The sequence below is a fragment of the Typha latifolia genome, chromosome 5 (assembly GCF_019914945.1).
Source record: "Typha latifolia isolate L0001 chromosome 5, TyphaL0001v2, whole genome shotgun sequence".
NCBI lineage: Eukaryota > Viridiplantae > Streptophyta > Magnoliopsida > Poales > Typhaceae > Typha > Typha latifolia.
Window position 1 is genome coordinate 6,877,009 of NC_133090.1, and position 24,530 is coordinate 6,901,538.

At 39.5% G+C, this 24,530-nt stretch overlaps 1 protein-coding gene across 4 annotated transcripts in view; it reads right to left on the bottom strand.

Annotated features, from left to right (window-relative positions):
- Positions 1-3,848: 3,848 nt before the first annotated feature.
- Positions 3,849-24,530, bottom strand: part of LOC140788790 (uncharacterized) — a 30,813-nt gene continuing 10,131 nt past the window's right edge. For 3 of the 4 annotated variants that reach the window (XM_073138239.1, XM_073138242.1, XM_073138241.1), the window contains 2 exons: positions 14,758-14,851; positions 3,849-4,254 (listed from right to left, as the gene is read on the bottom strand). In XM_073138239.1, the coding sequence (XP_072994340.1) occupies positions 4,010-4,254; positions 14,758-14,851 (339 nt within the window). In that variant the 3' untranslated portion in view covers positions 3,849-4,009. Of the gene's footprint in view, positions 4,255-10,113; positions 14,633-14,757; positions 14,852-24,530 lie in introns of those variants that run through there. The other variant, XM_073138240.1, reaches the window with a different exon arrangement.

A 24,530-nucleotide genomic window follows, 5' to 3' on the forward strand; every position in this document is an offset into this window, starting at 1 on the left:
TAGAAGTGACACATGAAAAACTAGATGAACCCGCAATCCCTCTGGTAGCTCGAGTCGATAGGCTACTAGTCCAATTTGCTCTAGCACCCAAAAGGGTCCAAAGAATCGGAGCGCCAACTTATGGTTCTTTACCAACCTCAAAATAATCTGTTGGTATGAATGAACCCGCACATAGAGAAGGCCTCATTTGCTGAATTGCTGCTCCCGATGCCCTCGGTCATAGATTTGCTTCATGCAATTCTGAGCTTGAACCATGTGTGCCTGCAGCCTCTTCAAGGTTTGGTCTCAGTCCATAAGGTCCAAGTCAGCCTCCATCCTCACCGATGAGGCTACCGGGTCAAAAGTCCTCAAAACCATCGCCAGCCTCCAATACACCGCCTCAAATGATGTCATATATATGCTACGATGATGAGCGCTGTTATATGATCACTCTACCAATGGTAGAAAGTCCAACCATCCCCTTGTTCTCTCACCTACAAAGAATCAGAGTACTGCTTGATCCCTCGATTGGCCACCTTGGTTTGGCTATCCATCTACAAACAACAGGCCAAACTATGGTTCAGTCGAGTCCCTTGCAATCTGAAATATTCCGTCCAAACTTTGCTGAGGAAGATGCGGCCTCTATCGAATACAATGGATCAAGGCATGCCATACAATTTTGCCACATCACGAACAAAAATTTCATCTATCGATTTGGCGAAAAATAGGTGCACCAAAACTGAGAAATGTACATATTTACCCAACCAACCTACCACAACAAAAATTATTGAGTACCCATGTACCAGCAATAAACCTTCTAAATCCATGGATATATCCTCCCATATGCGATCCGGCATGGGCAAAGGTTGGAGGAGTCCAACTAGCTTCAATGTGTCATTCGTTGCTCGTTGACACGTTTGGCATGCTCGGATACCTCATGACCTAGCTCGGGTGTAGCATAGAAGTGCTCTAGTAATCTAGACTGCAATTCATCACCCTCGGGCACTCGGATGCATCCACGATTGATCAACAAGCTGACTCAGTTCTCCAACTCAGTATGACTCACTAGATCATCCTCAATTTCTTATAGCAACTTGTCAATTTCTGGATCAACAACACTTGCATTTTTGAGCTTGTCAAGGAAGGGAAATGTGGGCATCAATAAAGCCACAAATTCTGCGTTGTCGGGTTGGCATGATAAGGCATCCGCCACTCAATTTTTTGTTCCCTTTCTGTATTGCATATCATAATCATAGCTCAGAAGTTTAGTCACCCATCACTGCTATGTCGAAGTATGGATCCACTATCTCATGAAGTAAGGAAGACTTCTTTGATTAGTCTAAACCACAAAATGATGCTCGATCAACCACGGTCTCCACTTTGTGACCACATAGAGTATAGCAAGCATTTCCCTCTCATATATTGAGATTCGATACGATTTCTCGAACAAGGCTTTGCTCAAGAATGCTATAGGTCTACCATGTTGCATTAGAATAGCACCTATGCCCACTCTTGATACGTTACATTCAACAACAAAGCCTTTAGAAAAGTCCGGCAAGGCCAAAATGGGTGCCAATGTCATAGCAGTTTCAGATTTTCGAATGTCGTTGTTGCTTCTTCATACCACTCAAATGCATTCTTCCTCAATAAGGCAGTAAATGGAGCAGCAATCTTCCAATATTCGGCAAAGAATTGATGGTAGTAGTCAGTCAACCAAAGAAATCCTTGAAGTACTTGCACCGTCTTTAGTTGCGGCCACTCGAGCATGCATGCAATTTTGCTCAGGTCGGCCACCACCCCCTCGGCTAAAATAATGTACCGACACAAAAAAGGTCTGAACACATCATTCATAAGACCTTGAAAAGTTATTGGAGCATTTGTGAGGCCGAACTCATAGTGGCCGTCTGGAGTCCAGAACACTATTTTGTGCACATTCGCTGGATGAACTCTGATTTGGTGATAGTCGACCATGAGATCAAGTTTTTTGAATATAGTAGCCTCTACAAATTCGTTCAGCGATTCCTTGACGGCCAAAATGAGATACTGATTTTTAACAGTAATAGCCTTTAGTCCTCGATAGTCAACACAAAACCGTCACTTTCCTTCTTTCTTCTTCACCAACAACATTGGCAAGGAGTATGAGCTACGACTTGGTTGGATAATTGTTGTTCTAACATTTCAGCAAACATCTTTGAAATGATCTCCTTTTGCACATGAATGTACCGGTAAGGCCTTAGGTTAGCCGGTTCAACCCCTGGAATGATCTCTATGCGATGATCGACTTCTCTAACCAGCGATAGCCCCTTCGGATCCTCAAATAGATCTGGAAATTCAGCAAGTCTAGCAAATTAATAGGTGTAACTAAGCTCAAATTTGGCCCAAGTTCAGCTGGTCCCATTTGAAAAAAGTAGGCCTCATCACCTGCACCCAGCAGCCCCACCATAAGCTACAATGTTGAGGTCGATTAGGACATGACTTCATCAAACTGCACCACTTTGTTGTTTCTCTAGAACGTCATTCACATATTGCTAAAATTAAACGTGATGAGACCCAAGCTTTGTAGCCATTGTGTGCCTCAGACCACATCAACACCTTGTAATGCAAGAGGATACAAATCCATAGTCAACTTGTGACCTTGGACTTGGATACTGACCCAACAACATAAGTTGTTCGCCCTCAACTTTGTGCCATCTCCAATGGCGACATTAGAATCAATCATTGGTTCCACTTCCAATCCACTGACTCCAACCAGCCACTCATTTAGAAAATTATATGTGCTCCAAGAGTCAATTAAGATATGCACACAATATTTTCTAAAAAGGCCATCCACCCTTAGCTACTAGTCTTGGGCAGCATACTTTCATTGGCACACACTTTGATTGCATCATTTTTTGTTAATTTATTTATGTATTTTTGACTGGATTTTGTTGTCATATATTTTTGCTTTATTAGATTTCATTGATACATGGTATGTAAATTGCTGAAATCTGGTATGTAAATTGCTGGTAGGTTGCATGGCTTAAATGTCTAGTAGGCATGTTGTATATATTTTATAAATATTAGATTGACCATTAAGCCTTGCTGCAATTGCATACTAAAGCAAAATTTCATATTGCATGATGGAAACCTTGACATATTAAGGTTTCACAAAGTAAAAAAATTATTGAAAAGAAATCCATTAGGGGAAACTAAAAAAAAAAGAATGATAGGAAATAAAAAATTAACATGAAATCATTTTGAAAAGATTTAAGGAAAGGGTAAAATTTTGTATGAAATCATTTTAAAAAGATTCAAGGAAAGTGTTAAGAAAGATATAAAATGATGACATTGAAGAAGAAGAAGCAGAGGCAAAAAGGAATATAAAGAAGCAACTATCAACTTTCTAGAATATGATGACATTGAAGATCGTAGACTTCCAGCCTATTTAGGAGGGACTTGAGGAATTTTTCCAAAACAAAACTATAAACTTTGTGATCACCAAGAGCAGAAGGAAAAAAAGAAAAGAAAAAAGAAGAGGGATTTGCCAACTTAGATTTTTAAATACAAGAAACAAAACATCCATGAATAGTCAGCTACTTAAAAGAACGTTTCAAGATAGGATATTCATAATTTAAGGGATATAAAGAAGCAAAAGCGCTAACAACAATCATATCTTCATTTCTTGAATATGGAAGATTTTATAACACATCTTTACAAAAAAAACATTAGTATCTATCTATGTATTGCATCAAACTTCCTTTGCATCAATATTTTAATAAGTCAAGTTAATTAGGCACAAACATTTGAAACAGCATGTAACCAACAATAAAAACAATCAGGCCATTACTCGCCGCCAACCATTTGCAGTCAACTGATAGGCCCAAATACCCTAAACAGAATGAGTCTCTTCACCCTACTGGATTCAGAATGAAGGCCCAAATATGTTTCTTATACAAGGAAAAATACATGCATATCAGAATAACCCAATTAATTTTCAACACCTTATGTCTTATATACAGATAAAAGTTTTTTTCGTCATATGAGTCAATAATCAATCTCCTTGAATGCGTTTCACAATGATAACAATGAAGACCAAGACTGACAGCATAAATGATGAACTTAGTATATCACTCGCAGTATCCCAACTTTTACCCTTTTCTTGTGAATGAAAAAGCTCATTCACCAGATTGGTGATCTTATCAATAAGTTCCAATATCTGGGACATTGCATTCTCCAAAATCCAACTCATAATTCTTGTTACAATGTCAGCAAACATCCTAGTTTTACTTCCTACAGCTGCATAAAAAAAATGTCAGCAAGATTCAGCCCAAAATTAATAAATGCCTCTAGAAATATGGTCTTCAACCACTACTTTTTTGAAAATAGTTAGCAACATCAGTTAATGAATACATTCAATTCTTTACACCAATTCTTTAAATTATATTAAAACTGGCGGTTTAGATTTTTCTTTTTTAGAAGATTATAACTAACATGATATATATATGTACTAAAACATAAATGTCTCCAAGAAAAAAGGACAACACAACAATATGGTACTTCTAGCAAAGTAAGAGACAAATATCCTGGCACTATTTCAAATCAGCTAGCCAAACAGTCTACTTCTTGTAGAAGGAATAGTCTGCTTTGGAAATTAGTTCCCTTCCTCCCTGATTGTAAAGATTACATCGTGCTGCTTTTTCTCAACATAAACAATATAAAATCATCTCATTTTTTGGTTATGTATATTCTAGTTTTTAGATTGGCTGAACTACCTATGAAGTTACTAAAATCCCCCAGTTTAACTTGACTAGATCCTTAGGAATCTGACTCAGATAAAATGATGTTCCAACCAAGCCTGTCCCAACTGAACACTTCAACTGTTATATGACGTGGGGAGGTAACTAACATATTTGAGACAGAAATAAGTGCAATTTGGGGATTGCAAACATTACATTCAAAAAGAGTGAAACGCATTGTTAGAATAAATTTAACCTACATAACATGACATGAGTCAAAAAGGCCCAGATAATGTAGGAGATTAAAACAATCTTTTTATGTATAATGATGTGGTGGATTGCTCAATGAAAGATCAAATTTTATCAAATGTAAAACCTCTTTAGAGTTTGGACAACCACCAATGTAATCATACTCAAATACTTAGAGAGGCTCATATTGTATGAGTATTTCTAAAATCGAAACCCAGCTGCACCAGTTTAATTAGACACTATCACTATTAAGTTCCCACTTCTCTTAAAAAGAAAAGAAAAGAAAAAGCTCTTTGAACAACCACTAGTCATTTCCAGTATAAAGTCTCTACACACTCTACTGCTTTGACTTCTATTATTCATACTCACTGCCATGAATGCTTTAGGAAGTCTCCATCTAGTATAAAGTCTCTGCTCTTAATCGGAGCATACCAAGTGGTATCAGAGCCAATCGAATCTTAGACCACCTCAAAGCTCCATTAATGGTGAACACAAGACTGAGAAAGAATATGGATGAAACAATGCGCATCGAGGGTGATATGGCTGCTATGAATCTAGATCCAATCGATGGGAGATCGGAGGATACTCCGATAGCCCCAAGACACACCGCAACCCCTTCTACAACGCTGGAAACTATGATGCAACAGTTGATACACATGTCACAAATAATCAAAAACATCTGGAGGCTCTAGAATTAATCGCAGCCCGACTATCCAATTGGCTACACTGCAATCAAGGCCTTGAACATCGATTTCGACAATTCCAGCCCCACTGCTGGCCTCTCAAGGCTCTCAAATACCTCCAAACTAGAATATGGAACCCTTGTTGCCTTACCTAGGTATGACTAGAGTAGCAAACATTGGTTTACAAGAACCGGTCAACGGCTAGTGCAAGAACTAGGTTGATTTCGAGAATTTCAATGAAGACGACTATTAGCCCGAGGAGCTAGTCTTTGAACCACGTCAAGCTGAAGTAGAAAAGAGGAGAAACTACCATGGAATGGGGCCAAATGTCAGACTTGGATAAGGATACGATTCGGATGGCAACCATGGGATCCAAGGGCGAACAGTATGGCTAGATTTTCTAAAATTCAGCAAAGGAGATCTGGTGATGCAAAACGTGGTGGAGGAAAATGAAGTAGAGAAATAAGAAGGGAAGGAATGGGGTTTCACACCTCCACCCTAAGAAAAGGTTTCACACCAAAATCCTCGAGAGAACAAATCACATAAACTTTCATTAAGTCCAAAGGAAATATAACGGGTCTATATATAGACCTACAATGGAATTAAGCAAAAAACACCCTACATAGGAAATAAACAAAAGACACCATAAATAAATAAAAATCAGAACCAAATCCCTATAGGAGGGATCATCAACTGTCGGCGCCTCCTGCGCTGGTACACACGCCATCGCGTCCTATCAGTGATGTCCGCATCATCTGGTTGGTTGATTATATCGTGCGGAGCTATTCTTTGCCTTCCAAAGGATGCCGAAAAATCAAAAAGTCTTGCTCACAAGTATTCATCTTGAGGGCTCAGCCCTACATTGGTAACGAGGCACCACTGCCTACTAAAATTTGGATCGGTGGGAAATCTTTAGTTCCTGCCTCACTAAACAGTTTGGGGCATCTGACTATAAAGATTTTGATGCTTTTCTTACTAAGACAGTTCAGCAAACCACCATGTGTGCATATCAAGAAGAGTTTGCTAGAATTAGCACTTGTTGCTTTCCACCATGGTCGGATGCATCGTTGAAGAGCACTTCTATTTCAGGATTGCGGAGTGAAATCCAAGCATACATTCAAGCGCTTCGACCACGGACCTTGGAGGAGGCCTATGAAGATGTCATACTCATAAAAAAGAAGTATATATGACACGAGGTACCCAATGCGGCCGAACTCGACGAGAAATTTTTCTGCTGGACCAAGGGTGCTTGCTGCAAATTCTGGACAACGACCGCCCCTTCAGACCTCAGCTAATATAAGGAGAGATTCTAGGCCTGCTGTTCATACTGTAACTCTGGCCCAAGTAGAGGAGAGACAAGCAAAAGGTCTTTGTTTCTATTGTGAAGAGCGATTTACACCCGGTCATCAGTGTGCAAAGACAACAAGGAGTGATGTTGATTGATGGGTAAGAGAACATTAAAGATGATGAGGGCGAGGAAGAGAATCTAGAGGAGGCAATGGAAGAGTATGTGATACGTTTAGTTAGGATCTTTTCTTACTGCATTAGTTGTTTATTTTCATTAAAATAAAATTCTTGTAAATCATGTTTGAACGCAAGTGGGGTCTGCGTTCGAACGCCCTTACGAACGCCTGCATCAGGTTCGCAAATACAGAGAACGTATATTGTGTGTTCGAACGCGGTCGGGCGAGTTCAAATGCTCGCGTTCGAACACCTGCACCGCGTTCGCACATACAAAGAACGTCTTTTGTGCATTCGAACGCGATCGGGCGCGTTTGAACGCGATCGGCGGAAATCTTCTAGAATTAGGGTTACATATTATTTTAGGACTTGTTGGCTAGCCTCTATAAATATGTGGATGGCAGCCAACTTCATTATGCTATTGAAATATTGATTTCTTGCCTTAATCATCTATCTACCCTAATCTCCCTCCTCCCTCTTCACCATCCTTCCACCTCTACCGTTGGCAAGGTTTCTCCTAACTTCTAATCTCCCTCATCTATCGAGTCATCCCTCTTCTTTGGGATCTCGACCACTTCATTCCTTTCGTCTAAATCTCTTAATCACATCCACCATCCATATTCATCTCCATACCCATCTATAACCCTAACATCCACTCCACCCGTCACCACTATCATCACCCACGTTATTTCGTATTTTCGTCCCAATTGTAGTTCGAATCTGCGAAGGGCGTAAATACGAAAGTTGTAGATCAGGAAGTTACGGATCTAACCCAATTTTCGTAATTTTCTGACTACCAAAGAATATTTGACGAATATTTTTCCACGGTTGTGCGGACTGCTTCCTGCAATAAATTCAGATCTTAATGAATGTTCCGTAGCCGATCTTTTGGTACAAGAACCTATCAGTACATGAAAGTCAAAGTCGAAATCTCAATGCCTGCCTACCTAAGAGGTTCTTGGTTGGTTATGGGAAGAACGCAACACCTATAACGACTCTCCTAAAGAAGGATGCACTCGAGTGGAGCGACAAAGCTACAACAACTTTCAAGGTATTAAAATCAGCAATGACGTCGGCACCAGCTTTGGCGCTATCCGACTTCACGAAAAGCTTCATTACTGAATGTGATGCTTTGGGAGTGGGAATATGTGATGTTCTCATGCAAGAGGGAAACCTATCGCCTATTTGATAAAAGCTTTATTCAGAAAATTGCAGCAACTCTCAACATACGAGAGAGAGATGTTAGCAATTCTGCACGAACTGACAAAGTGGATATCATATCTAATCGAGCGCCGCTTCATCATCCATACCGACTAGAAGAGTCTTCCCTACTTCATGGGACAACGTATCCACACACCGGTGCAACAGCCACGGTCACAAAATTACTAGGATACGATTATGAGCTACAATATAAAAAGGAAATAGAGAATCAAGCGGCAAATGCTTTGTCACGTCAACTGCATGAAGATTAACTTGCGGCATTTTCCACTATATTTTTTCCCTTCCTCAACAACATAAGGAGAGTAGGTATGATTGACCCTTATGTGAGGGGTTTGTTGTAGGAAATTAAAGTTGATCCGAAGAGCCACCCTAAATTAGAAGACCGAGACAGGCTTTTACTTGACCATGGGTGCATTCGTGTGCCCGAGGATGAGTCGTTATGGACCAGATTGTTAGAGGACTTTCACCGCACACCAAAAGCAGGAGACGGGGGTATCTTGAAGACCTATAAGAGGATCTCCCAAATCTGGTCTAGATTGAAGAAAAACGTCAAAGCATAGTGAGAACATGCGAAACGTGTCAACGGGTGAAGACGGAGATTATGAAGCCGGTTGGACTTTTACAGTCGTTGCCCATTCCAGACCATGTGTGAGAGGACATATTCATGGACTTTATTGAGGATTTATAGTTGGTTCAAGGGTACCCAGTGATATTCGTTGTGGTGACCGTCTAATCAAATATGCTCATTTTTTTAGCCTTGGTACATCCTTTATTGGTGAAGACGATGGCTAAAAATTTTGTGCAAAACATAGCCAAACTTTATGGCAAGCCACATTCGATTGTTTCAGATCGTGATCAAGTTTTATAAATGACTTTTGAACTAAATATTTCAGGTTGCAAAGGACCCATTTAGACTTAAGCTCGACATATCATCCACAAACCGACGAGCAAACAGAGGTCATGAACCGAGGATTAAGAAATACCTTCGATGCTTCATTGGAGGCCGTCCTAGATGCTGGCTGGAGTACTTGTCATGGACAGAGCAGTCCTACAATACTTCGTATCATAGTAACATGCAGATGACACTGTTTGAGGTGGTATACAGGCGCACGGCACCCGTTTTGCGTATTTTTGACCCGCTGGCCTCTTCCAATTGAATCGAAGCTGATTTAACTCTTATGGATCATGATGACATATTAAAGAAGTTAAAGATACACATAAGGATAGTCCAAAATCAAATGAAGCAAATTTATGATCAAGGGCATCGAGAGCATGAATTTGAAGTTGGTGACATGGTATTCGTACGGGTGCAAGTATGTCATCAAGTGGTATAGCATCCAATGTGAAACTAGAAATTATCACAGATTTTTTAAACCATTTTAGGTGTTAGAGAGGATTGAACTAGTACCGTACAAGGATTGGACCGGACCAGATTGTGAGCATGGAGTTGCGCAAGCCCGAGGATGAGTGGCAGACTTGTGTGCCGGTTCATGTGCTAGCGAGGAGGAGACGACATGGCTTGAGGCTAGAGGCAGAAGTTATAGTGGAATGGCCTGGAAAACCATCCAACGAGACGATATAGGAGCCCAAGACTTATATCCTGAACCATTTTTCTAACTTTTCACCTTAAGAGCAAGATGAGGGAAGCGTAGTGGGCTGATACAGACCCAAACACACCAACGAAGAACTCTCGGCTCTAGGCGTTCAAACGCTTGGGTAGAATGCCCTAGCCCGAGAGTAGAAATGGGCCTTAGGCATTCGAACGCCCAACGACGAATTTGACTCGAACTTGACCTATTTATATGTTTTTCTTTCATTAGGACTCTAATTATCTTAGGACGTGGGTTAGCTTATAAATAGGTATTGAGGCAACCCCTTTTGGAGAAGCATTAATTATTTTGAGGATTATCGATCTCTATCTTCATTTCTCTCGCTCTTTTTCTCTCTCGTTTGACTAACTCCAAGTTTTGACCAATCTTGTCAGAACCAGAGGAGAAAAAAAAAATAAAAAATAAAATAATTGGGGGTTGAGAGAGGAGGGTGCACGTGCTCTGCACGTGCAGCCCCTCCCCTCTCCCTCTCTGGCACGCGACGAGGTGCAGGAAAAGGGAGATTTCATCTAATCCGAATCGGATTAGATTTGATCCTCTTCTAATCTATAAATTAAACCCTAATTTTCTCTCTCTCTCCTCAACCCCCCCAGCCTTCTTCTCCTCCTTCATTTTCTTTCTTTTCTCACCATCGGAGTCGTCGCTGTGGAATCGGATCGCCGAAGCATCGCCGAAGGAATTTGGGACCACCACACTCCTCCCCGGTGAGCCCTCTCTCATCCCTCTAGTTTAATTTAAATTTAAAAAGGTAAATCAAAAATACCTAAATTGGGGATTTCGGCTTCGCCGGCAACTCTCGTCGACCGGCGGCTTCGGGCTGCTGCTGCTCGTGCTCGAGAGCTCCACGTCGTTAGCCTTGTGCCATGGATGCCTTCTGGAAGAGCCCTCGTGGCTCCAGTCGACGTCGGCCTCGGCGTCGGCCGTCGGTGGTGTGTCCTCCACCTCGTGAGGACAAGAGAGAGAGAGAGAGATAGAGAGAGGGAGGGAGCTGGTCGTGACCCGCCGCCGGCAAAGTCACCAGCGGCCACTCTCTCTCTTGATCCTCCCTCCCTCGCATCGGACGCGAGAAGGGAGAAAAGAAGAAAAAAGGGGGTTGGTTGGCTCGGGTTTAACCCGAGCCACCCCTTTTTCTTTTGAATGCGGGTTCGGGTTTGGGTTTGGATTTCGGATCCACAAACCCGACCCGAACCAATTAAATTGGATGGGCTGCGGTCCAATCTATTTCCTATCTGGCTAGGCCTTCGCCCAGCCCGATTAGTTTCTTTTTGGCTAAGCCTTGGCCCAGCCAGATTAGTTCTTTTTGAATGGGGCCGGGCCAGATTAGCCCAAGCCCAACCCAATAGGTAATTAAACCCATTTTAGTTTTTAAATTTTAAAAATATTGATATTATTCAAATTAAAATTTTGATTATTATTTATTATTAAAGGTGGTGATTTTAGTACGTGAGCTAAAGATTTGAGATTTCGGTTGTTTTACCTAGATTCAGGTGAGTGGGTTCACTCACATATTTATTTTTTTATATTTCGTATCTTTGTGAGACCATGTAAATTTTCTGTGCAAATTATTTATTTCACCCTTACGTGTAAAAATTTAATTGTTGTAATTTTTGTGTGCAAATCTATTTATTTCATCCGTACGTGAGAAAATTTAATTGTTATATTTTCTGTGTGCATTTAATTATTATACTCAGTGCATCACCATACTTCATGCAAATATTAAAATTTGTAAAAAGAAAAAAATGAGATTAGTATTGGTACGACTTAGATAACAGTCCCGGTATAAATCGCTTGCGATTTTTCTTAGTGACTCAAGTCTATCTGGAAGCCCAGGGAAAAGTCCTAAATTAGATCACTGCGGTGACTTTTTTAGGTGACTCTGGCAGGGTTAGGGAACAGTCTTCGGATGAATGAGAAAATTTCCTAGGTGACTCTAACTTCTCTCAACGGTTAGAGGAAAAAATAGAGTATGTTGATCACAAGGTGATACCATCTGATAACCCTAACTGGATCAGCTATGAAGAAAAGTCCCGAGCATCATCTCGATGTGACTTCTAGTTGATGTGGATCCACAGGATTTAGACCCATTGAGACATGACAGTATAAATATTGAAAAGATGTTAATATGTTGAAAACGTGCAAGGTTACAAGTTGTGACTCTCTCTATTGTTATCTTTGTTATCATTTAGAGAGCATGCCTATTGCATACTATTATAGATATTGTTGCTCTTAGTTTAATTTATTCAGGCATTAATATGATTTAAAATTTATTTGGTTTTCGAGTGGATTCCACTCACTCAGCTATAGTTGTTGGCTTATGGATTCTATTTTTTCTGTATTTGTTTATCTATTTCAAGTAATAGTTAGTGGGGTGACTGAGCAAGATGTACCCGCTCTGTTAGATATTATGTTATAGAATAGAAGTTTTATTTATTTAGTTTAGAGACAATAAAACAGTAACATTGTTTTATGTTTATTGTAATTAGTTTTAAATTTAATAAAGCAGATTTTCATTTTATTTATTTATTTATTTTGCCATCGTACACGTAGAAAGTATTGATAAGGCTTCGTGTATCTCAAGTATATTGAGATGCATGGCCGGTCATGATTCCTTTCTCCCTCCTCCCTTCTTCCGTTCTACCAATTATCAACACCTACAAGTTATCCTTACCATCTGTCCTAGTTACCACATAACCTTTATCTAGGGTTATTCTCTATCAAATCACATCCTTTGCCAAAATCACCACACCAAATGCATTCCTATCAATTTTTCTCATCGATTTAGACTACTCACACGCCTAATTCCGCCACCAAAATCATATTCTAGACTTTGTCCTAGCCCATTCACCATTTTAGTCCAGAATTGAAGCCAAGATCGTTTGTACCTTGATATGCTCTTAATCAAAGCGTACCAATATCTCTTTAAGGCCACATGGATATGGATTCGCCTCCAAATATGGAAATGGATAGGTATATTAGTTCACATCTGGTTGAACCTTGCCATTATGAAAAGAAGTGTAGTTTAATATATCAGCAATATTTTACCCAACAAAACGATCATGCATCAGTAATAGGAGTAGACCTGATCAAACGGCCCAGCCCGAAGCCCGAACTACAATGGACGGCACAGGCCAGCCCTTTGCCTGCTTGGCCCGACCTGCAAGCCCGTCCATCAGCCCGACCAGAAAGCCCGGTCTAGAAACCCACCCGTCAGCTCACACAAAAGCCCGCCTGTTCGGCCCACACGAAAGCTCGCCCATTCAATACTCTATACTGTTTAAAAAAAATTTTAACATATTATTTTTTTCTAAGAAAAGAGAGGAACAAAATTATTTTTAAAAAGATAAGCTAATGGTAAAAAAATTCTACAAATTCGCACTAGCCCGGCCCGACTAACCCGCTCTCTCATGGGCCAACGGGCGGTAACGTAGACTATTCTAGCCCGGCAACGTCTGACCCACTCACGGGCAGGCTAGCGAACACAGTGGCCAACCCGATTGGCCCGACCCGAATCCGACCCGACCCGCCCGATGATCACATCTAAATAGGAGTAACAACTCTTGGAGCAACAAGTACCAAAGGTAGAGAAAGTGGTACCTTGGTGGCACTAGGCCGAGATTTACAAATATATAGTAAAAAATTAAAGTTTACTTAACAAAGGTAGGGGAAGTGGTGACTTGGTGGCACTAGGTGGGGTTTCTAAATATCTAGTAAAAGAAGAAAGCTCATTTGCTTTCCTACAACTTTACTTACTTTTATCTAGTAAGTATGACAAATTTCAAAAAAATTATTTAAAATTTATATACAATCTTCGAATTGGGCAAACCCAAATAAAGTGTTTAATGTTGTTGTTGCACTTAATTTTGGGAATGGAATGTACTATAGGCTAAAACTGATTGGATTTGAATTTGCTTCTCTTCTCCAAATAAGATTACGGATACAAATGGCTACAAATAGCAAAACTAGTTACCATGTTTGGTTAATACAGATATGGATATAAATTAAATATTGGTAATAAACATTTGATTTTTAAAGGTGAAGAAATGTAAATTACTCAAATCTATAAAGCAATATATAAAAATAACAGATTGGAGATCCTCATAAACATACAAAATAGGGCTTTTCTCTATTCATTTTCTACACCTCCATGATAAGTTAAACTATATATATATATATTCAGATAGCATTCTTCAACCCATATTCATACCCATATAAGACTATTACATAACTGAGTATGAAGTTGGATAAGTACAACTATAGTCGTGCCAAAAGGCACTATGCGTATCAGCACATGGCACGAGGGTTGCCACACAACACCCCTTCTAGCAGCCATCCACTCACTGTCAATGTTAATACTTGCCTTTTTCCTTTGCCGCCCGACGTCAACCTTATTGTTGTCCATCATAATCCGCAACTTAAGTTTTTATTCAACCTAATCCAACCCCATCCAACCCAACACAAGCAGCGCCTTCTTTGTTGAGCTAGGGGCACATGAGCAATGAGGTACACTAAGGTCAATGGCAAGCTCAGCTGCGAGCAATGTAGGGCGCAAGGCGAAGGCGAGCAATCTCCCTCCTCTTTTTCTCTCCCTTTCTTGTGGCACTGGCCATGCCATAGGAACAGCCTTGGATAGGTATATCTTGTCATATACTTAATATAATATATTACTAATATATTATATTATTAGCCCTCAAAGCGTCCTCTCCCTCTGTAAGGCCTATGATTTTAGGATATTGGAAGTTGTAAGTTAAGATAAATTAGTATACCAATTAGTATAGAGGGTAATGATTGCAAATTCATACAGCAGAACAAAATTAAGTATACTATAGCACTTAAAGAAACCTGGAAGGAAGCATTGCTTGATTCCTTGTACTGCATCATTTTTCATAACTGCATCCCATACAGCTTTATCAGTTGAAAGTGAAACAACCATCCTCTGAAAAGGAAGTAGTGCAGTGTCAAGCAAGTTACATAGAACTTCAAAAATCAACTATTTTATATACATAGACCCGATGCAAAGGACGAAAAGTGTGTGCTGCTAGATAGAATATTAGCATACATCACTAAATAATAAATACTCCATTGATCTAGCTTAGTTAATAAGTTTTACTCTTGATGAAGAAAATAATCATTTCTTTAGAAAATTTTCATTTCACATATTATCTTTAGTTGCATTACAGTTCACATTTGATGTTTTCCCCTTTTGAAATGAGAACTTTGTCCCAAGGAACAAACTAGTCAGTCTATCAAGCACATTTTTAGTCATAAGCTTAGTAAAGTTAATCATATACTTGATTCTAGTCTATTTGCAAAAGGATATTCTTCAGCATTAAACATAAGCAAGGCTTGATGTGTGAATAGTGAAAATATATGTCATATCGTCAAAAGGTAGGCTGTGAAAGAATTTTAACTATTTATGTAGTTCTCTACAGTTGCTTCATTGTAATATATAATCTCTATGGCAAAAGTGCATACCTACTACAGGATGTAATTCTCCAAATAGGCAGGTATCACTTCATGTATTAGAATAACTATACAAATTCCGAATGATTACTACTCCGCACTTAGGTATAGCCAAATGTAAAAAATGTGGTTTAAATAAGACTTGAAACTATATTAATTCAATAGGATAAGGTTTTCTTTGGCAAGGTCGAACAGAGTCTGATTGTACGTGAATCACTCGTGAGGAGTTATAACAACTTGATCCTGCCTTCGATCTTGTGGTAGCCATGACGATCCAAGGAATGTTGGCTCTGATACCAGTTGTTACGAACTGGCTTGATCCAATACGTAACGATCCTGGACTGGTTTCAGGACGAGACTTTCGAAAGAAGCTGCAGATGATCTAGCCGTTGGATCTTGCTGAATTTTGAATATATTGTCGCACTTGAAAAGAGCTTTTTAAAGAATCTAAGATCATAGGGTTGAATGGCTAGATCTTGAGATATCGGCCGAACAGTGGCCGAAGGTCGGATGAACCCTAGCTTGTTAACCCTTCAATGGCTAGATAGGTGCTAGGTTAATTCCTTCGAAGTGAAGGGGGAAAAGCTGATGTAGAAGAGGGAGGTTAGGAGTTAGAGAAAGTCGACCAAAGACTTGGGCGATGGAAGGAAAGAGGTGGGAGAGGGCACCAATGGCTAGAGCAAGAAGGAAGAAGATAAAGGCACAATGCCGTTTCAATTGTCAGATAAAACTTCAATTAGAGTTTCCTCCACATATTTATAGAGGCTCACCCTAGGTGCCCAACAACTAAGTTAAAACCCTAACAAATCAACAATTTTCGCTGCAGTGCGTTCGAACGCGATAGATACACTCCTGTGCACATACAATCATGACATCATCAGATAACACCTGCTAACATATCCATGATCACATAATCCATCGCCAAATAAATCATACTATCAACTAAATAAATCTGTTAACATATTAATATCCACGTCCATAATAATATACACTAGACCACTATATAATCTGGCAGGGCCCACACAGGCTACAACAAACCATCAAGAGACAACTAAATAGCTGATACACAAGTGCTATAAAATCTGACATATACTATACAAATCATTATCTGATACAATAAGGTACAAATATAACAAACAACGATACAACTCAATGTCTAGTTAAACTATCTTCTATACCGTCTCGCATCAATAGCTCACCTCATCATCACTCTAAAATATATTCTCAAGATCTCAGGTCGCTATCACGTACCACAAATCTGAGGGGTTAGAAAAGAAATAAAGAGAGTCATGAGCAAAAGGCTCAGTGAATAGGCCTTACCCCGAATCAGTGATGCCAAACAGAGAGTAAATCATATACTAGATAATATGAATCAGAAAGATCGGTATAATATCATCATACTAGACTACTGTGCACAGTCAATACCCGGTACCCGGCCTCAACATCATGTCCAAAGGCTTAGAGCATACTTCGCCACCCGCAAGAGTATCTCTAATATAACCATACCCCGCCACCCGCTAGGGTATCAACATCCATCTAGACCGGGCACCCACATAGTTGATAGAAACCTCGTGAGGATAACTCGCCACATATGCCCTGGCGAACGGCATGTGTCCGAATGTCTGCTGCGCACACAGACTAACGACCTCAGACGTAAGGCCAACAGGATCGCGACTATGTCGAGCGATCAATCATCTCCAGGCACGCCCTGACCCTCACGCCCACTCGGGTATCCTCACGCTTTCTATCAACTATCCTATCAATCACATTTTATGTTTTCCTTCTAAATGACAGAGCAAATGCATATATCCAGTACGATAACAAGTCAATGCATAACAGGAATTTAGGTAGAATAGGAATCAAGAGAAAATGATGCAATATAGTTTCCAACTGTATCGTCAACACAAGCATACTCATGCTAATCTATTACATGCATACTCATGCTACAGATCAACTCGGTAAACAATCATAACAGTAGAATCATCTCTAATCATCTCTGTATATATATCACCAATGTACTCATATCCCAAATCAGCATAATCAAATGCATGATAAAATATGCTCGACTATAATCATCTCTAGATAAAATCATATAATCATGCTAGAGGCCAAAACATGCATGTACATAAATATATAATATAACCTAATTTGAGAAAGGCGTCTAAAGGATAATACTACTCACACTTGATCAGAAGACGCAAACCACGTATCCCTCGTATCCGCTAATCAACCGAATGACAACTTATCACTAGTAAGATCTACGGGGTCTCAAATAAGGGGGTTCGGGGTCTAAAAATATTTAAGTAGCATGAAGTTAGCCGTTCATCTAGTTAAAATCCGTTCATATAATATAAGATGATTTAGTAGATTTTAGAATTTCTACTTATCTTTATAACTAGCTAAATTTTAAAAATAAAACTATAAATATAGATAAAAAAACTAATTATAATTATATCTTGATTAATTAGAACTATATAACCACTATTTTATAAAATAATAAATAAATACATCTAGTATTTTATTTGTTACAAAATAATAATGTATAATAGATTATTAGAATTACTTAAAATGTATCTCATAAGAATAATAGTGTATAAATTTGATAATTATAATTTACAAATCTATATATTACTCTAATAGGGATATAAATAATAAATATAAGTATTACCTATATTTATACCTAATTAATCATTAGCTATACAAATTACAATTAATAATAATTATATTGAAGAATATATAATATTATTAAAATAGTTAATGTCTAAATAATCTATTTGCATTAATTAAGAAGAAAATTACCTAAATAAATAACATAAATAAAATAATTCATTAATAAATTAATTCTGAGGAAGAAGGAGAAAAAGAAAGAAAGAAAGAAAGAAGGAAGGAAGAAGAAGAAGAGGAGAGGAAGAGAAGAAAGAGAGGAGGTGGGGGAGGGGGGTTGCGGACCCGGGCCGGCGGGAGGGCACCGGCCGCTGGTGGCCATCCAGCGATCGGCCTCTCGCCGGCGGCTCGACTCCGACGAGCCCAAGACAAGAGAAAGAGAGCTAGAGAGAGAGAGAGAGAGAGAGAGGGAGGGAGAGGGAGGGAGAGGGAAAGTAGGAAACTTACCCCGGTGGTGGCAGGTCGGCGGCAGCACGAGGAAAAAGAGAGAAAGTTTGAGAGAGAGAGAGAGAGTTTGAGGGGAGGAGAGAGAGAGACCGAAAGAGAGTGGGAGAAAGAGAGGCGGCGGGGGGGGTCTTGGCGGTGCCTACGGCGGCGTTGGGGCCCGCCGCGGCCAGCTGGCCACAGCCGGTTGGCTGCGGCGACGCGAGGGGGGCATGGCACGCTCCCCTCCTGCCACTGCATGGCACGAGCCGGCTACACTGTGGCCGGCCACGTCGTTCCATGTAACTAATTTTTTTTTTTTTTTTTTTTTTTGTGGGATTGGGTTGTTACATTTATTCTCGTAGGCATAAAGAGAATTTTACCCATGACTCTCTAGCTTAATGAGAATTTTGACTAGCCTTGTAGGGCTATTTTCATTATGTTTGCATATTAGGGCATCATGGTTAGTTTGATCTTTTAATTTGCTTTGCCTATAAAGGCTTATGCTCTTCTCTTTTCAATTAATGAATATTTTTTAGAGTTTTGATATACTAAGTGTTTTGTTGGTGGGTTCCAATGTTGGTGGGTTCTGACACTCTGGTTAGTGAATTTCTCGAGTTCAGTTATTTTTGCTTTATTTCTTCTCAAATCTGTGATCAAAATGTTTGTCCAGCATCAAACTATACTTGAGGAAGCTACAAACTAGCTTTAACAAGGGTAAGTCAATGATGTTTATCTTGGATCCTGTTTATAGTTGCAAGTTGAAGAAGTATCAACCTTACTGTTGTTATAAACTTGTACCATATATATGATATCCTAACATAGTACATACATGCACTTTAATCTCCAAATAGGGAGAGATACAGTAACACCACAAGCAACAAAACATGCATTGACTAACTGGTGACATTTTAGAGTACAAGTTCTGACTTCTTGATGTGGGCATCATCTTCAATTTGACAAAATAAAGTTGCTTTAGTCTAATTCGGGTCTAATTGAGCTAATTATGTGATGCAAAACATGGTAGAGGGAGAAATGAGGGAGAAAAGTAAGAAAGAAAGGAATGGGGTTTCACACCTCCACCCTAAAAATGGTTTCACACCAAAATTCTCCAGAGAGCAAAATCACATAATCTTTCATTAACCTCCAAAGAAAATATAACAGATCTATAGATAGACCTACAATGAAATTAAGCAAAAGACACCCTACATAGAAAATAAACAAAAGACACTCCAAATAAATAAAAATCATAACTAAATCCCTATAAGAGGGATCATCAACTATCGGCGCCTCCTGCGCTGGTACACACGCCATCGAGTCCTATCAGTGATATCCGCATCATTTTCCCCGGGTGAGAGAGAATTCGATCCCATTGAGTGTGCTACTCTGTTGCTCTCATACTGCTCTAAGACATCAGGGTGATGCACCTCTAAATCGTGGCGATCAAACCACATGTCATCAGATGTAGATCGTCCTTTCCAACGTACTAAATATCGTTGGGTTCCACCTTCTCTAGTTGAAATAATCTCATCATCTAAAATTTTATCAATTTCGTCTGCTGTGTTTGGTAGAATATTAGGAAGTGGAGGTAAAGAGAGTCTCTCATAAACAGGCTTATTGGTATGTTCAATATCTAGTGGGTTATCTGGAGTAAAATTCGAACCTTTATAAGCTACTAGATCCTCAATATTAAAAGTAGAACTGATGCCGAAATCATTGGAGAGATCTAAAACATAAGTATTATCATTAATTTTCTTCAGAATTTTAAAAGGTCCTGCACTTCGTGCATGCAACTTTTTGACAGTTCCACGTGGGAACCGTTCCGGACGTATCCAGACCATCATAGTCTCCAACATTAAATTCTTGAATCTCCTTCTTAGATCAGATCGAATTTTATAGTTAGTATTATTTTAAGCAATTCTGTTACTGTTCTCTTTATGCAAGTCATGAATATGTAATGCGAATGCAGATGCATACTCAGACAACCTATGATAATGGGTCATAGGAATGAGATCTATAGGTTGTCTAGGTTTGTGGACTACCTCAGTTAGACTTAGACCTATAGATCTATTAACAGAATTATTATATGCAAATTTAGCAATTGGTAGTTTTTGATCCTAGTCTTAGACTTTTGGCGACAAGAGTTCTCAGTAGGTTACCTAAACTCCTATTGACTACTTCAGCTTGCCCGTCAATTTGTGGGTGGAAAGAGGTTGAATACTGAAGCTTGATTCCCATCTTATGCCATAGAGTTTTTCAAAAATAGCTAGTGAATTTCACATCCTTATCTGATACAATAGTTTTTGGTAGCCCATGCAGCCTAACGATTTCATCAAAATAAATTTTAGCAACTCGAGAGACATCAAAAGTTCGAGAATAGAATATAAAGTGGGCCATCTTTGAAAATCGATCTACTACCACAAGAATGGAATCGTGCTTTCCAGTAGTCTTTGGAAGTCCAAGTACGAAGTCCATACTAACATCTTATCAAGAACAATTAGGAACAGGTAGAGGCGTGTACAATCCCGTATTTTGCTTACGCTGCTTAGCGAGTGATACGATTCGGACTTCACCGATGTCGTCTCGAGCATGGATACATTGTTATGAGTGTCTTTTATTCTTGTTTTAGTGTTTAATTTAAAGAAAAATAAGTTTTATGTATGTCGCGTTCGAACACGGGTGGGGTGCGTTCGAACGCGGGTGGGGTGCGTTCGAACGCGGGTGGGGTGCGTTCGAACGCGGGTGGGGTGTGTTCGAACGTGCTTGCGAACGCCTGCATCAGGTTCGCAAATACAGAGAACACAAAATTTGCGTTCGAGCGCGTTCGACGAAAATCCACTATTTTTAGGGTTAATAATTGTCATTTTTGAATTGTTTGGTTAGCCTCTAAAGGCATGGATAGCAACTAAGGAGTTATTATTGAATGAATTGAGTTTTTCTCTAGTATTCTTCTCCCACGTTCTCTCATTCCCCGGCGCCGCCACTTCTAGCCTCCCTCGACCGGCCATTCACCTTAGTCCCTTAGGGCGGCCCACTCCTCCCCCTTCTTCCAATCTATCTAATACCTTGCCCTAACCCCTTCCATCATCCCTAATCCTTCCACCACCACTTACTCACTGGTGCCACCCCATTACCGCCGGTCTACCACCATCCATCATCACCTAGGATCTCGTGCCTCCATCCACGGATCCATAGACGGACTCCCTGACGTTCGTCTCGGACGATATCTCGAGATCCCACTGTTCGATTTCTCTGAAATTAGATTTATTGGAAAGCTCTTCTCCAGGGCTACAACATACCAAAATTTTATGTTGATCCGACGGCTGCATTTTCCGATATCCATTTCCAAAATTTTGTGCCAGATTCTGTCCAGATCTGAAAATAGAATAAATCGAACCTTAGCCCAAGAGGAGATCGTACCAAAGTTGACATGCGTGACATCGACTAACAAGTCTCATAACATCACTCTTAAGGTTTGGCCAGAAAAATCAATGTTCCGTACCCTCATTAGTTTTCGCATGCCCAAAATGTCCTACTAAACCCTTAGCATTAGGAGTGAAAACGGATCGGATACGGATCGGATAGTGCTCAACCCATATCCGGATCCGTATTTTTAGTTCGGATACGGATTCGGATACGGATATTAGACGGATAGTAAAATTTAAAACCATATCCTAACTAAACGGATACGGATAATTTTCGGATAAAGGATCGGATCTTAAACGGATATTGATTAAATTTGAAATAATTGTAATATTTTATTTAAATATAATTAACACAAAATTATTAAGAGTTTTATAACAAATAATTTTTTTGTATGTCAAATATATAAAATTAGAGAAATTAATCTCTATAAATAATATATAACGTATTATTAGTAATAATATTAATACTTACTATTTAAATAAGCAAATTAAAAACTGTAAATTATTTAAAAAAATATGCGGATAAACGGATATCCGATATCCGTATCCGAATCCGAAAAATATATCTGACCCGTATCCGAATCCGTATCTGAATTTTTTTCAAAAATTCTATCCGTATCCGAATCCGAATCCGAATCGGATAGAAATTTTTTATCCGAATCCGATCCGAGTCGGGTCGGATAGCGGGTCGGGTCGGAGTTAATCCGACCCGTTTTCACCCCTACTTAGCATGCAATTCCCAAATTAAAAATTTCCTTAACGAGGTGCTAGGAATGCATAACTTTTGAGATTTAAATAGATAGCCATCCTGTAAGATAAAACCATCTATTTCTTAAGTCACTCCGTCGCTTAATAAATTGTATGAAAATCCGGACATGATTCATATTTAGTTTTAATTTTATCAAATCCTATTACTTCCGCATTCATCCTTGAAAGAAGATTTGCGACGACTCAGTGCATCAGCCGCTTTGTTGTCTGCCTCCAATTTGTGTTGCAACGTGTACATATAGTCCTGGAGAAATTCAACCCACTTGCCGTGTCTAGCGTTAAGCTTCTTCTGGGAGTTAAGGTAACGAAGAGCTTCATAGTCAGAGAAGATTACAAATTCTTGAGGAACTAAATAATGCCTCCAGTAGTGAAGAAATTGAACCATAGCATAAAATTCCTTATTGTAAGTGGTATACTGTTGTCTGGTTTCATTCAGCTTTTCACGAAAGTAGGCAATCGGATGACCTTCCTAGCTCAGGATTCCTCCTATACCAACTCCAAAAGATCACAAGCGACCTCAAAAATTTTAGTAAAATCTGGGAGTCGCATGACAGGAGCTTCCACCATTTTCTTCTTGATTTCAGCGAAAGCTCTGGTAGCACTTACTGACAACTCAAATTCACCCTTCTTGAGGCATTCAGTTTTTGGAGCCATAATGATACTAAACCCCCTGATGAACTGACGATTGAAGGTAGCGAGCCCATAAAAACTTCTCACGTCTCTTATAGTACGGGGTTCAGGCCATTCATTAATAGCTTTGACCTTATCAAGGTCAGCAGACACTCCTTCGGATGAAACAATGAAACCCAAGAAAACAACTTTGTTTGTCAGAAAGATACATTTCTTAGGGTTATTTGATCATGATGTAACTATTTTTAGGCGTTCCAACTCGTGCTCTTTCAATTTTGAAGGCAAAAAGATTAAGATAAATCCTATGCGCCCTAAAATAATTAATAAAGATAACAAGAAAAATGCTCCAAGTAAAAAGGGTTTGCACATAATAAATTCTAAAGAATTTCAAAATGAAGCAAACCAAGGCTCTATTGTGTTTGCCTTGGTGGCTCGTGAAGTTGGGAGCACTACCCGCACTCCATCATTCGACGAATCTGCTCCTATACTAAATGAGTTTCAAGATGTATTCCCGGATGATCTGCCGGACCAATTGCCTCCTTTACGCGATATCCAACATGCAATTGACTTTGTCCCTAGAGCGCCTCTCCCAAACTTGCCACACTATTGAACGAACCCCAAAGAACATGCTGAACTGCAACATCAGGTAAATGAACTTCTTATGAAGGGTTTCATCCGCGAGAGCCTAAACCTTTGTGCTGTGCCTGCCTTGCTCACGCCAAAGAAGGATAGGTCCTAGCGATGTGTGTCAATAGTCGAGCCATTAATAGAATAATTGTCAAATATCATTTTCCTATTCCACGACTTAATGACATGCTTGATATGATGGCGGGAGCTTCAATTTTCTCTAAGATCGATCTTAAAAGTGGTTATCACTAAATCCGAATTCACCCAGGCGATAAATGGAAAACTACTTTGAAGATAAAAGACGGGTTGTATGAATAGTTGGTAATGCCTTTCAGTTTATCAAATGTCTCAAGCACTTTCAGGCATGTTATGACACAAGTGCTTCGCCCATTCATAGGAAAATTTCTTGTGGTGTATTTTGATGACATTTTGATTTATAGTCAATCAAAAGATCTTCATTTGGACTATTTGCGTCAAGTTTGTCTAGCGCTTCATGCTACTCAACTATATGGCAATAGGAAGAAGTGTTCTTTTCTTGTCGATCAAGTCATCTTTTTAGGATTTGTGGTTACTTCAGAAGGAGTCCGCACTACCCAGAGAAGATCAAGGCAATTG